Consider the following 15,710-nt stretch of genomic DNA (forward strand, 5'->3'; position numbering starts at 1 on the left):
CATAAACCATATCACATTCTCTACTAAACTTAGAGGGCATGTCATTCCAACATGTCAATAATGCAATAGTTATAGGCTTAGTAATAATGATACCACACATAATTGAGTATGTGGCATTTATATATTTCATGGTGTTATAGGGGTATTATGGAGTAACTCTAAGACATGTAGATTAGTTACCACAGTTAAGACACACTTCATAGAGAATAATAGAATTATTGCATTAGGAACCAAACCGAGATGAAATCATGATATTACAGAAACACCCAATAATTATTTGCTTCATTCATGCCTTTCGGCATGATAGTGTTTAGTTTAAAAATCAAATTAGTCTCCTTTTGGAGTAAGACTTTTTCACAATTCCCTCCTCTTATACCTGACTTGAGTTGTTCTAACCCCCAACATTTAAAAGTCCTGGGTTTACCATTATGGTATCTCAGAAAATGCCTTGCAACATTTTAGTTATTTATTTGCCCTTATCAAGATCTTTTTGGGCATTACGTATGTTGCTAAGATGTTCCGTCACTCTGGTACCCAGTTTGCAGGTAGTCATGCCAACATAGTAGATGTCACATGAACATGATAGACAGTATATCACGTCTGTACTTTGACAATTGATATGCTTTTTGATTTTACACATTTTATCAAATCTGTCTTTAATCATTTCTTTTTTCACCATGTATTGGCAGAATTTACAATGTCTGCAAGGGATAGAGTCTCTATAAATTGGTATTTTTTTCGCGTTCCTATTAAAGTGACATGAGATCAGATTGTCTGTGAGGTTTTTAGCCCTCCTAAATGTAAAAGAGGGTTTGTCAGGTAAAATTTCTTGTAATTTTTCATCACTCTTCAAAATATGCCAGTGATTCTGAACTATTTTTTTTAATTCATCTCTTTGGCAATTGAAAGTGGTGATAAATCTCAAGGTTTCTGATGCCTGGTGCTCTTTGGGTTTTAAAAGGTCACATCGATCCTTATAAAGGGCTCTCTGATATTCTCTAGCCAAAAGATTTTTTGAATAGCCCCGTTCAAAGAGTCTATTCCTCAGATCATTAGCAGCTTTCTTGAAGGAGTGCTGGGTAGTAGAATTTCTCCTTAACCTGAGATATTCTCCATACAGGAGACCTCTTATAGTGGAGGGGTGGTGGTGGCTGGTGGCATGCAATATATTATTTGTGGCTGTTTGTTTCCTGAATGCCTCAGTCCTTAAACCTTTTTCTTCCTTATGTATGGTCAAGTCAAGAAATTCTACCTTGTCTGTGGCAATTTTATATGTCAGAAATAGGCCAAAAGGATTGGTGTTGAGTACTTTGAAAAAAATCCTCCAATAGTTCAGTAGGTCCCTCGCACACAAACAAAATATCATCTATATACCTAGACCAGTGGGAGATGTATAGAGTGCAGTTATTCATAGATGTATGGAATACTACCACTTCTTCCCACCAGCCTAGGTATATATTAGCATACGTAGGGGCACAAGAAGTGCCCATGGTCGTGCCACATACCTGGAGGTAAAATTTGTCATCAAAGACAAAGTAGTTGTGTGTTAGAATGAATTTCAACAGTTTAATAATAAATTCATTAGTTTCCACCTCCAGGTGTTCATCTTTTTTAAGAAAATAGGCAACTGCTTTAATGCCCCAATCAGTCTGTATACTTGTATACAGGGACTCTACGTCACAGGTAACAAGTACAGACTTTGCATTTATATTGATGTTTTGTATTTTGTTTAGTACATGCATCGTGTCTCGTGTGTATGAGGGAAGGGTTTCCACAATTTTCTGTAGCCGAGCATCTATGTACTTGCTGGCTTTTTCCGTGAGAGAACCAATCCCAAAGACGATTGGTCTCCCCGGAGGACACCTATTGTCTTTATGAATCTTCGGTAGAAGATAAAGAGTGGCTACCCTTGGATTACTGACTGAGAGGAACGTGTGTTCTTTTTTGTCAATCACCTTGTGAGTAAGAGCAGAATCTATCAGTTTATTATAATTTTCTTGAAAACTTTCTGTAGGATTCCCTAACAGTTTTTTGTAATTCCTTTTTGTAATCTGATATATACATGGTATTTGGCCATATCACAATGTTCTCGCCTTTGTCGCTATTTTTAATCTGTACATCAGTCCACTTAGGCATTTCAGTGATAGCTTCTATTTCTAATTTGGACAGGTTAGCATGTGTGTTAACTTTAGGTTCCTGTATTGTCAATATGTCTTTACATACTAGATTGAGAAATGTAGTGGACTGTGGTGATATATTACTGGGCGGAACAAAGTGTGATTTAAGTTTAAGGATTTTACGCCAGTCATCCACAGTAGTAATATAATTTGTTTCATACTCCCCAAGAAAGGTAATCAGATCATTAAGAGCTGATTTGTCTGTCATGTTTAAAGGGGCACTAAACCCAATTTTTTTTCTTTCGTAATTCAGATAGAGCATGCAGTTCTAAGCAACTTTCTAATTTACTACTATTATCAATGTTTCTTCATTCTCTTGCTATCTTTATTTGAAAAAGAAGGCATCTAAGCTTTTTTTCTTGGTTCAGACTCCGGACAGCAGTTTTTGATTGGTGGATGAATTTATCCACCAATCAGTAAGGACAACCTTTGTTGTTTACCAAAAATGGGCCGGCATCTAAACTTACATTCTTACATTTCAAATAAAGATACCAAGAGAATAAAGAAAATTTGATAATCGGAGTAAATTAGAAAGTTGTTTAAAATTTCATGCTCTATCTGAATCACGAAAAAAATTGGGTTCAGTGTCCCTTTAAACTGTTAGGGTCCTAAGAATTGGAAAAATATATTTTTAACAGAATTTTTCTTACAAATAAATGTGTCTTTGATTGCTTCAAATTTGTCTATGTGACTTATTGGGACGTAGGATAACCCTCTCTTTAGAGCAGAAATGTGAATGGGTGTCAGTATTTTCTCTGATAGATTGACGATATTAAAATTTGAATTGGAATTAAACATGTTGGTCTCATACATATCAGGGTCATTGTGTTCTACTTGTATGATTTCTTTTTGTAAGATTGATTTTTGTGACTGTGTGTTATCATCTCTGGGATTGGTTCTCTGACGGAAAAAGCCAGCAAGTACATAGATGCTCGGCTACGGAAAATTGTGGAAACCCTTCCCTCATACACACGCAGTGATGTGCAGTCACTAGAGGCAGGTGAGGCAGTGCTTCACCTCTCATATTGGCATTTATATATTATTTTTTATTGGCTTTAAAAAGAAATTGTAATTTTTTTTTCCCAGCATTTTTTTCTCTCTCACAGCTATATGTTGTGCAATGAAGAGGCACAAGCAGGTCTGCCCACCATTACACAACATGCTGCGCCATCTACTGGATGCAAGTGGTTAAGATCATTGCATGGCCCATTAACTGCTTATTTGAGGCAGTCCTATTTGGGCTGAACCAATCCATTGAGAGGCATTAGTAAGTGGAACATAGGGTTGGGGCTGGATGTTAAATCATATAAAACAAAACAAAAACGGAAAAAAACAACTTTCATATATTTTGTTGCTGTCCTGTGAAGCTGCCAGCTTTGCTAAAGTGAAAAAGAGAGTTCTCTACTTCACCGCTAAGTGAAGTGGAATGTGCCACTGTCACTTCCTGAATCCTTACAGAGCAGGAGAGAGGCACAGAGAGCAGTGTTTCACCCACATCTTATTAAAGTAAGATTTTACTGATAGGGATTCTGTTAGTGAAAATGATAATTTAATGAATGTGGTTTAGTGTTTGTTTACTCTTTTACAGCAGGGTCGTTTTTGTATTTTGTTTACTCAAACTTTACACCCACTAACTTAGCAGCTTGCCTCTGTACTTCACACTTCATAGACTAATTTTCTGAACTCTCTGTAGCTCTGCTGTTGTATTACTTTAAAATGCAGTGGTCCCTCTCCTCCCCCCCCCCCCCTTGTGTGTGTCTCTCTCTATCCATCTCTCTCCTTATGTGTTGTTCTCCCCCATGGTCTCTTTCTCTCTCTGTCTCTCTTCCTCCCCCTCTGACTCTCATCCCTTATGTAATGAAAGAATCTATAAGCATAATTTGCAGCATTAAAGTAAAAAGTATGTTTTAAACATATTTTAATGGGCATGGATTTCTAGATCTCATAATCAGAGCAAGCATTGTGTTATCTGGCAAGAGTTTCTGTTACAATCCTTTAAACTAAAATCAGATGTTTACTAAGTTGACCAGTTTTCCAAGACACCATTTAAAGGGACATGAAACCCATATGCAAATTTAAATAACTTTCCAATTTACATCTAATATCTAATTTTCTTCATTATTTTGATGTCCTTTGTTGAAAATCATATCTAAATATGCTCAGTAGCTGCTGATTGGTGGCTGCACATAGATAGCTCATGTGATTGGCTCACCCATGTGCATTGCTATTTCTTCAACAAAGGATAACAAAAGAATGAAGGTGTATCCTGCCACTGCCTCACCAGCCTCTGACGTCACTGCACGTCACTGTACACATGAGACACGATGCATGTACTAAACAAAATGCAAAACATCAATATAAATGCAAAGTCTGCACTTGTTACCTGTGACGTAGAGTCCCTGTATACAAGTATACAGACTGATTGGGGCATTAAAGCAGTTGCCTATTTTCCTAAGAAAGATGAACACCTGGAGGTGGAAACTAATGAATTTATTATTAAACTGTTGAAATTCATTCTAATTTTGACAAATTTTACCTCCAGGTATGTGGCACGACCATGGGCACTTCTTGTGCCCCTACGTATGCTAATATATACCTAGGCTAGTGGGAAGAAGTGGTAGTATTCCATACATCTATGAATAACTACACTCAATACATCTCCCACTGGTCCAGGTATATAGATTATATTTTGTTTGTGTGGGAGGGACCTACTGAACTATTGGAGGATTTTTTCAAAGTACTCAACACCAATCCTTTTGGCCTATTTCTGACATATAAAATCGCCACAGACAAGGTAGAATTTCTTGACTTGACCGTACATAAGGAAGAAAAAGGTTTAAGGACTGAGGCATTCAGGAAACAAACAACCACAAATAATATATTGCATGCCACCAGCCACCACCACCCCTCCATTATAAGAGGTCTCTCGTATAGAGAATATCTCAGGTTAAGGAGAAATTGTACTACCCAGAACTCCTTCAAGAAAGCTGCTAATGATCTGAGGATTAGACTCCTTGAACGGGGCTTTTCAAAACGGTGTTAATTTTGTCGACTAAAACTAGACTAAAATGACTATAAAACTAAAGAAATTCTGATGACTAAAATTCGACTAAAGCTAAAATGGTATTTTAGTCAAAAGACTATGACTAAAACTAAATCAAAATTTGCTGTCAAAATTAACACTTTATGCAATTTGTTATAATCAATCCATATCTAATTACTGATCTTTTGTAAAAAAAGAATAAAGCAAGGCTATCTTATTGTTTATTTAGGAAACTTGGTTTTATTTAATTTTAAGATAAAGACATGTTATATACCACAACAGTTAAATCTGTATTGCAAGCTCAAACCTTAATACCATAAATTAAACAGGTTAATAAACCTTTACTCCAGTAGTATATAATGGAGTTTGGAAGTTCTAGAGCAGTGCCAATCTGTAAACAATCAATTGATTCTTCCTATAGAAATAAGCATAACCCACGAGTATGGGTTTAAGTTATTCTGTGCCTGTGCTAGCTGCAGAAACGTTTTGTTGTGTTCAGTTACTTGATACTTGTTTAAATGAACAGAGAACTGTTGAAGTTTTTATATAGGGCAATATGTGCAATACAGCTTACAGGTTGTTTTTTTTGTATATATATTTTAAAGTTGCACTTCTGTTTGTTTATGAAACTTAGTTTTATTTAATTTTAAGTTTAATAAAGATGTTACATATCACAACGGCTAAATCTGTGTCTGTACTGCATGTTTAAACCTTAACATAAATAATAACAGGTGTTATGTTTACTCCTGGAGTATATAATCAGTTTGGAAATTATAGAGACATGGTTAAATAATACATTACACTTTAACTACACCTCTTAGATTTTAGTGAACTAAAATCTACTGGAGATTCAGTCGACTAAAACTAGACTGAAACTAAAACAATTCAGATGACTACAATACGACTGAAACTAAAACAATTCAGATGACTACAATACGACTAAAACTAGACTGAAACTAAAACAATTCAGATGACTACAATACGACTAAAACTAGACTGAAACTAAAACAATTCAGATGACTACAATACGACTAAAACTAGACTGAAACTAAAACAATTCAGATGACTACAATACGACTAAAACTAGACTGAAACTAAAACAATTCAGATGACTACAATACGACTAAAACTAGACTGAAACTAAAACAATTCAGATGACTACAATACGACTAAAACTAGACTGAAACTAAAACAATTCAGATGACTACAATACGACTAAAACTAGACTGAAACTAAAACAATTCAGATGACTACAATACGACTAAAACTAGACTGAAACTAAAACAATTCAGATGACTACAATACGACTAAAACTAGACTGAAACTAAAACAATTCAGATGACTACAATACGACTAAAACTAGACTGAAACTAAAACAATTCAGATGACTACAATACGACTAAAACTAGACTGAAACTAAAACAATTCAGATGACTACAATACGACTAAAACTAGACTGAAACTAAAACAATTCAGATGACTACAATACGACTAAAACTAGACTGAAACTAAAACAATTCAGATGACTACAATACGACTAAAACTAGACTGAAACTAAAACAATTCAGATGACTACAATACGACTAAAACTAGACTGAAACTAAAACAATTCAGATGACTACAATACGACTAAAACTAGACTGAAACTAAAACAATTCAGATGACTACAATACGACTAAAACTAGACTGAAACTAAAACAATTCAGATGACTACAATACGACTAAAACTAGACTGAAACTAAAACAATTCAGATGACTACAATACGACTAAAACTAGACTGAAACTAAAACAATTCAGATGACTACAATACGACTAAAACTAGACTGAAACTAAAACAATTCAGATGACTACAATACGACTAAAACTAGACTGAAACTAAAACAATTCAGATGACTACAATACGACTAAAACTAGACTGAAACTAAAACAATTCAGATGACTACAATACGACTAAAACTAAAATGGCATTTTAGTCAAAAGACTAAAACTAAGACTAAATTGAAATTTGCTGTCAAAATTAACACTGTTTCAAAAAAACTTTTGGCTAGAGAATATCAGAGAGCCCTTTATAAGGATCGATGTGACCTTTTAAAAAACCCAAAGAGCTCCAGGCATCAGAAACCTTGAGATTTATCACCACTTTCAATTGCCAAAGAGATGAATTAAGAAAAATAGTTCAGAATCACTGGCATATTTTGAAGAGTGATGAAAAAAATACAAGAAATTTTACCCGACAAACCCTCTTTTACATTTAGGAGGGCTAAAAACCTCACAGACAATCTGACCTCAAGTCACTTTAATAGGAACGGGAAAAAAACACCTATTTATAGAGGCTCTGTTCCTTGCAGACATTGTAAATTCTGCCAATACATGGTGAAAAAAGAAATGATTAAAGACAGATTTGATAAAATTTGGAAAATCAAAACGCATATCAATTGTCAAAGTACAGACGTGATATACTGTCTATCATGTTCATGTGACATCTACTATGTTTTGGAGTAGGGGAAGAATCAGCGCTAGTTATAACCTAAAGCCAAATACAAGTAGGGACCCTCTCAAGAAATCCCTTGGGTGTGTGTCTACAGAAAAGTGGAAGTATTGGCGCTTACAGCTAGGATAGATCTATATTTATATGAAAATACGAATAAATAATACAAAATATATATATATATATGAGCAAGAGATAATAAAGATATATTAAGGGGCTTCTAAGAGATTGCTTAAAATGATACAGCACTCAAGAAAAGATATCAAGAATTTAATATTAGTAAATAGATAAATACAATTGATAAAGAACAATGTCTAAAATATCAAGCACAATTACAATATAAAATTTAAAGGGAAGGGGTATGCAGGGCAGTAAAACCTAACTCTAAAGACTAGCTCAAACAAGCAGATTACAATAGAGAGGTACAATGTCAAGCAGAACGATTCCCTATTCCTAAATACACACGTGGATAAGAGATGGCCTCAGTGATGTAAATATAACACTGAATAATAAAACACTTAATAATAAAACATTCAAATATAGAATCTGGACGTCCAGTATTAAAATAATAGGGATAAACGTGCAAAAGAAAATAGTCTAAAAGGGTTAAATATAAACAATGATCAGAATAAAAATGATCAGAGTAAATTGTCCCGTGAGAGCAAATATATATATAGGCTCAGTAAGCAACGATGGTATTGTATATCACCAGTATGTCTATTGGAGCTTAGTCTATTCACTTTATGCTCTCAAATGTAGTTGATCTTGCTCATCGAGTATTGGATCAAACTTACACACATTTGAGAGTGGTACCTTAAGCTTTGTTAAGAAGAGAGAAGGCAGCTGTCTGTAGTAGAGTGGATCGATCTTTTCTGTCTCTATTCAGTAGTCGGTCTGTGTCCGATAACCGCCTCTTCAAAATCACAAGAGCAGTGTATCCAATAGCCAGCTTAGGCTTTGCTGGCGTCTTCTGTTTCTGCACGGCCGGTCACGTGATGTTGTGTCAGCTGTCAGGTAACGTGTAGCCGTATCAGCTGTTTTTACCGGTGTCCGTGCACTCTCTGCTTTCAGTGAAAGCTAAGTCGGTATATTCAGAATTGGTGTGTTGGAAGTTCCTCCTTCCAGGCTTACAGCTGAGGGTGAACTCTTCTTAATGGAAAGTAGCACCACTCCTCTTTTAGATAGAAATAGAGGGTGATGTGAATGTCTCAAGGTGGATGTGACATCTACTATGTTAGCATGCCTACCCGCAAACTGGGTACCAGAGTGACGGAACATCTTAGCAACATACGTAATGCCCAAAAAGATCTTGATAAGGGCAAACAAATCACGAGTGTTGCTATGCATTTTCTGAGATACCATAATGGTAAACCCAGGACTTTTAAATGTTGGGGATTAGAAAAACTCAAGTCAGGTATAAGAGGAGGGAATTGTGAAAAAGTCTTACTCTAAAAGGAGACTAATTTGATTTTTAAACTAAACACTATCATGCCAAAAGGCATGAATGAAGCAAATAATTATTGGGTGTTTCTGTAATATCATGATTTCATCTCTGTTTGGTTCCTAATGCAATAATTCTATTATTCTCTATGAAGTGTGTCTTTACTGTGGTAACTAATCTACATGTCTTAGAGTTACTCCATAATACCCTTATAACACCATGAAATATATAAATGCCACATACTCAATTATGTGTGGTATCATTATTACTAAGCCTATAACTATTGCATTATTGACATGTTGGAATGACATGCCCTCTAAGTTTAGTAGAGAATGTGATATGGTTTATGTATATCAACAATGGGCACACTATCATTATACATTTCTGAAGGGCATAAGGGAAGTTATAGCATATGGAGTAGCATATGGACTAACGGTCCATTGTTCCCTTTCTCACATACTTGTAACTAGTGCCAGCTTTGTCAAACTCTTCTTGTATTGCAATTGTGAAATGTGTTGGATCACTAGCAGATAGAGAGCAGTACTGCAATATGTAATTGTTTGCTAGCAGAGAGGTGTCATGAAATGTGTTGGCTCACTAGCAGATAGAGCAGTACTGCAATATGTAATTGCTAGCAGAGAGGTGTCGTGAAATGCGTTGGCTCACTTGCAGATAGAGAGCAGTACTGTAATATGTAATTGTTTGCTAGCAGAGAGGTGTCATGAAATGCGTTGGCTCACTGGCAGATAAAGAGCAGTACTGCAATATGTAATTGCTAGCAGAGAGGTGTTGTGAAATGTGCTGGCTCACTAGCAGATAGAGAGCAGTACTGCAATATGTAATTGTTTGCTAGCAGAGAGGTGTTGTGAAATGTGTTGGCTCACTAGCAGATAGAGAGCAGTACTGCAAGATGTAATTGTTTGCTAGCAGAGAGGTGTCATGAAATGTGTTTGCTCACTAGCAGATAGAGAGCAGTACTGCAAGATGTAATTGCTAGCAAAGAGGTGTCGTGAAATGTGCTGGCTCACTAGCAGATTGCTAGCAAACAATTACATCTTGCAGTACTGCTCTCTATCTGCTAGTGAGCCAAAACATTTCACAACACCTCTTTGCTAGCAATTACATCTTGCAGTACTGCTCTCTATCTGCTAGTGAGCCAACACATTTCATGACACCTCTCTGCTAGCAAACAATTACATCTTGCAGTACTGCTCTCTGAGAGGTGTTGTGAAATGTGTTGGCTCACTAGCAGATTGAGAGCAGTACTGCAAGATGTAATTGCTAGCAGAGAGGTGTCGTGAAATGTGTTGGCTCACTAGCAGATAGAGAGCAGTACTGCAAGATGTAATTGCTAGCAGAGAGGTGTCGTGAAATGTGTTGGCTCACTAGCAGATAGAGAGCAGTACTGCAAGATGAAATTGTTTGCTAGCAAGAGAGGTGTCGTGAAATGTGTTGGCTCACTATCAGATAGAGAGCAGTACTGCAAGATGTAATTGTTTGCTAGCAGAGAGGTGTTGTGAAATGTGTTGGATCACTGTCAGGCAGAGAGCAGTACTGCAAGATGTAATTGTTTGCTAGCAAGAGAGGTGTCGTAAAATGTGTTGGCTCACTATCAGATAGAGAGCAGTACTGCAAGATGTAATTGTTTGCTAGCAGAGAGGTGTCGTGAAATGTGTTGGCTCACTATCAGATAGAGAGCAGTACTGCAAGATGTAATTGCTAGCAGAGAGGCATTGTGCAATGTGTTGGCTCACTATCAAAAGGTGGTGCCAAGTATACAGCTTGTAGCTCACAGTTGTGTGATGCCAGTACCGTCTTAGTGGGATGTGTTGGGTGCCACCAACTTATTCTTTTTTTTTTTTAGGTAATCATTGTGGATGGCAACAGTGGGTCTAAAGATTGGGAAGCTGAGGTGGCTTCAGGACAAAACCACCCAGGGCCTGTGACCCTCCACACCGGGGACCGTAGATCCTTCTTCTTCTTCTGGGGAGACCTCCCTGCTGACCGCAATAACACGGTACACAAAATCCTTTTATATTAAGTCTCTTCTGTTTCATTAGTGAAAGGGGACTATAGACAGCCCATACTGCTATAATGTATTGGCTTTAGCTTTACTGATCTACAAACCAGAGGCCCACCTGTGCTGAGAACATTGTACATCCTATATTCATACAGATACCCAGAATCCCCTGCTCAAAGACTAAGGGAAAACTTCTGTCATGACTAGATATGTGAATTAGCTATGTACATAATGAATGATTTGGTATTTACATAGGAGCCAGCTGAACATGGCATGTTGCCTGGTTTGATGAGTGCTGTATGTGACATCTCTGGGGACATGTTTTGGGTTGTTAGGTTGAGTTTTGAACAAGGCACAAACATATCGGGTATATAGGTCTCTGTGCCAGATAATAATAGTAATACTGTTTGTGTCTCATTCCAGATGGTGCCAAAGCAAAGTCTGTTCTTGTTTCACCCCTTGCACCCCTCTGCATGGCTACTGCTGAACAATCATACAGAGAACGTAATTTCATTTAATGGTAAGTTCTGGGCCAGACAGGGTTGGTATCTTGGGGCTAGTCATAGCACAACACAACCTGGTACTAAACACATTCCATGAGGAGGGGGGGATTGTGTGTAAGTGAAGCTGTGATTCTAGAAATTACAAGAAAGTGACTAATACATCCATACTGTGCATAAGTCAGCCTTTTTGTGTGCATATGTCAGCCATATTGTGCATACGTCAGCCTTTTCATGTGCATACGTCAGCCATATTGTGTATATATACATCAGCCTTTTTGTGTGCATATGTCAGCCATATTGTGTGCATATATATATATGTATTTCTTTCATGTAATTAGCAAGAGTCCATGAGCTAGTGACGTATGGGATATACATTCCTACCAGGAGGGGCAAAGTTTCCCAAACCTTAAAATGCCTATAAATACACCCCTCACCACACCCACAAATCAGTTTTACAAACTTTGCCTCCTATGGAGGTGGTGAAGTAAGTTTGTGCTAGATTCTACGTTGATATGCGCTCCGCAGCAGGTTGGAGCCCGGTTTTCCTCTCAGCGTGCAGTGAATGTCAGAGGGATGTGAGGAGAGTATTGCCTATTTGAATGCAATGATCTCCTTCTACGGGGTCTATTTCATAGGTTCTCTGTTATCGGTCGTAGAGATTCATCTCTTACCTCCCTTTTCAGATCGACGATATACTCTTATATATACCATTACCTCTACTGATTCTCGTTTCAGTACTGGTTTGGCTTTCTACAAACGTGTAGACGAGTGTCCTGGGGTAAGTAAGTCTTATTTTCTGTGACACTCTAAGCTATGGTTGGGCACTTTTATATAAAGTTCTAAATATATGTATTCAAACATTTATTTGCCTTGACTCAGGATGTTCAACATTCCTTATTTTCAGACAGTCAGTTTCATATTTGGGATAATGCATTTGAATCAATCATTTTTTCTTACCTTAAAAAATTTGACTTTTTCCCTGTGGGCTGTTAGGCTCGCAGGGGCTGAAAATGCTTCATTTTATTGCGTCATTCTTGGCGCAGACTTTTTTGGAGCAAAATTTTTTTCTGTTTCCGGCGTCATACGTGTCGCCGGAAGTTGCGTCATTTTTGACGTTTTTTTGCGTCAAAAGTGTCGGCGTTCCGGATGTGGCGTCATTATTGGCGCAAAAAGCATTTAGGCGCCAAATAATGTGGGCGTCTTATTTGGCGCTAAAAAAAATATATATGGGCGTCACTTTTGTCTCCACATTATTAAGTCTCATTATTTATTGCTTCTGGTTGCTAGAAGCTTGTTCACTGGCATTTTTTTCCCATTCCTGAAACTGTCATTTAAGGAATTTGATCAATTTTGCTTTATATGTTGTTTTTTTCTATTACATATCGCAAGATGTCCCACGTTGCAACTGAGTCAGAAGATACTTCAGGAAAATCGCTGCCCGGTGCTGGAGCTACCAAAGCTAAGTGTATCACTTTTGGTATCTGTTCCTTCAGCTGTTGTTTGTATTAAATGTTATGACAAACTTGTTAAATGCAGATAAAATTTCCTTTAGTACTGTTACATTACCTGTTGCTGTTCCGTCAACATCTAATACTCAGTGTTCCTGATAACATAAGAGATTTTGTTTCTAAATCCATTAAGAAGGCTATGTCTGTTATTTCTCCTTCTAGTATACATAAAAGTCTTTTAAAACTTCTCTTTTTTCAGATGAATTTTTAAATGAACATCATCATTCTGATACTGATAATGGTTCTTCTGGTTCAGAGGTTTCTGTCTCAGAGGTTGATGCTGATAAATCTTTGTCTTTGTTCAAGATGGAATTTTCTTCTGTTATGTGTGATCAGTCCACGGGTCATCATTACTTCTGGGATATAACTCCTCCCCAACAGGAAATGCAAGAGGATTCACCCAGCAGAGCTGCATATAGCTCCTCCCCTCTACGTCAGTCCCAGTCATTCTCTTGCACCCAACGACTAGATAGGATGTGTGAGAGGACTATGGTGATTATACTTAGTTTTTATGACTTCAATCAAAAGTTTGTTATTTTACAATAGCACCGGAGCGTGTTATTACTTCTCTGGCAGAGTTTGAGGAAGAATCTGCCAGAGTTTTTTACTATGATTTTAACCGGAGTTGTTAAGATCATATTGCTGTTCTCGGCCATCTGAGGGAGGTAAAGGCTTCAGATCAGGGGACAGCGGGCAGATGAATCTGCATTGAGGTATGTAGCAGTTTTTATTTTCTGAATGGAATTGATGAGAAAATCCTGCCATACCGTTAAAATGACATGTATGTATACACTTCAGTATTCTGGGGATGGTATTTCACCGGAACTACTCTGTTAAAGGTCACTAATCCTTTTAATAACTATTTATCATGTTAAACGTTTTTGCTGGAATGTAGAATCGTTTTACATTGCTGAGGTACTGTGTGAATAAATATTAATGGGCATTATTTTCCACTTGGCAGCCTTTTTTTTTGCTTTTATTTGTGACAGTTTCGTTTCTCTTCACTGCTGTGTGGGAGAGGGAGGGGCCGTTTTTGGCGCTCTTTGCTACGCATCAAAAAATTCCAGTCAATTACTTTTATATTTCCTGCATGATCCGGTTCATCTCTGACAGATCTCAGGGGTCTTCAAACTTCTTTGAAGGGAGGTAAATTCTCTCAGCAGAGCTGTGAGAATTCTTATAGTGACTGTGAATAAAAACGTTGCTTTGTATTTTTTATGTCAAATTTAATTATTGTTATTTTACTGATGGGAACAAACCTTTGCTAAAAGTTGTGTTGTTTTAAAGTTTGATGCTATAACTGTTTTTCAGTTCATTATTTCAACTGTCATTTAATCGTTTAGTACCTCTTTGAGGCACAGTACGTTTTTGCTAAAAAAGATTATAACCAAGTTGTAAGTTTTTTTGCTAGTGTGTTAAACATGTCTGACTCAGAGGAAGATATCTGTGTCATTTGTTCCAATGCCAAGGTGGAGCCCAATAGAAATTTATGTACTAACTGTATTGATGCTACTTTAAATAAAAGTCAATCTGTACAATGTGAACAAATTTCACCAAACAGCGAGGGGAGAGTTATGCCGACTAACTCGCCTCACGCGGCAGTACCTGCATCTCCCGCCCGGGAGGTGCGTGATATTATGGCGCCTAGTACATCTGGGCGGCCATTACAGATAACATTACAAGATATGGCTACTGTTATGACTGAAGTTTTGTCTAAATTACCAGAACTAAGAGGCAAGCGTGATCACTCTGGGGTGAGAACAGAGTGCGCTGACAATACTAGGGCCATGTCTGATACTGCGTCACAGCTCGCAGAGCATGAGGACGGAGAGCTTCATTCTGTGGGTGACGGTTCTGATCCAAACAGATTGGATTCAGATATTTCAAATTTTAAATTTAAATTGGAAAACCTCCGTGTATTACTAGGGGAGGTCTTAGCAGCTCTTAATGATTGTAACACCGTTGCAATACCAGAGAAACTGTGTAGGTTGGATAAATACTTTGCGGTACCGGCGAGTACTGACGTTTTTCCTATACCTAAGAGACTAACTGAAATTGTTACTAAGGAGTGGGATAGACCCGGTGTGCCGTTCTCACCCCCTCCAATATTTAGAAAGATGTTTCCAATAGACGCCACCACTCGGGACTTATGGCAAACGGTCCCTAAGGTGGAGGGAGCAGTTTCTACTTTAGCTAAGCGTACCACTATCCCGGTGGAGGATAGCTGTGCTTTTTCAGATCCAATGGATAAAAAATTAGAGGGTTACCTTAAGAAAATGTTTGTTCAACAAGGTTTTATATTGCAACCCCTTGCATGTATCGCGCCGATTACGGCTGCGGCAGCATTTTGGATTGAGTCTCTGGAAGAGAACCTTAGTTCATCTACGCTAGACGACATTACGGACAGGCTTAGAGTCCTTAAACTAGCTAATTCTTTCATTTCGGAGGCCGTAGTTCATTTAACCAAACTTACGGCTAAGAACTCAGGATTCGCCATACAGGCACGTAGGGCGCTGTGGCTAAAATCCT

At 37.5% G+C, this 15,710-nt stretch overlaps 1 protein-coding gene across 1 annotated transcript in view; it reads left to right on the plus strand.

Moving 5' to 3' along the window:
• FAM234A (family with sequence similarity 234 member A) overlaps positions 1-11,770 on the plus strand; it is a 315,359-nt gene extending 303,589 nt beyond the window's left edge. The window contains exons 10-11 of the mRNA XM_053694290.1: positions 11,015-11,167; positions 11,594-11,770. Of these exons, the coding sequence (XP_053550265.1) occupies positions 11,015-11,167; positions 11,594-11,770 (330 nt within the window). The remainder of the gene's footprint in view (positions 1-11,014; positions 11,168-11,593) is intronic.
• Positions 11,771-15,710: the final 3,940 nt, after the last annotated feature.

Source organism: Bombina bombina, chromosome 11 (assembly GCF_027579735.1).
Source record: "Bombina bombina isolate aBomBom1 chromosome 11, aBomBom1.pri, whole genome shotgun sequence".
Taxonomy (NCBI): Eukaryota; Metazoa; Chordata; class Amphibia; order Anura; family Bombinatoridae; genus Bombina; species Bombina bombina.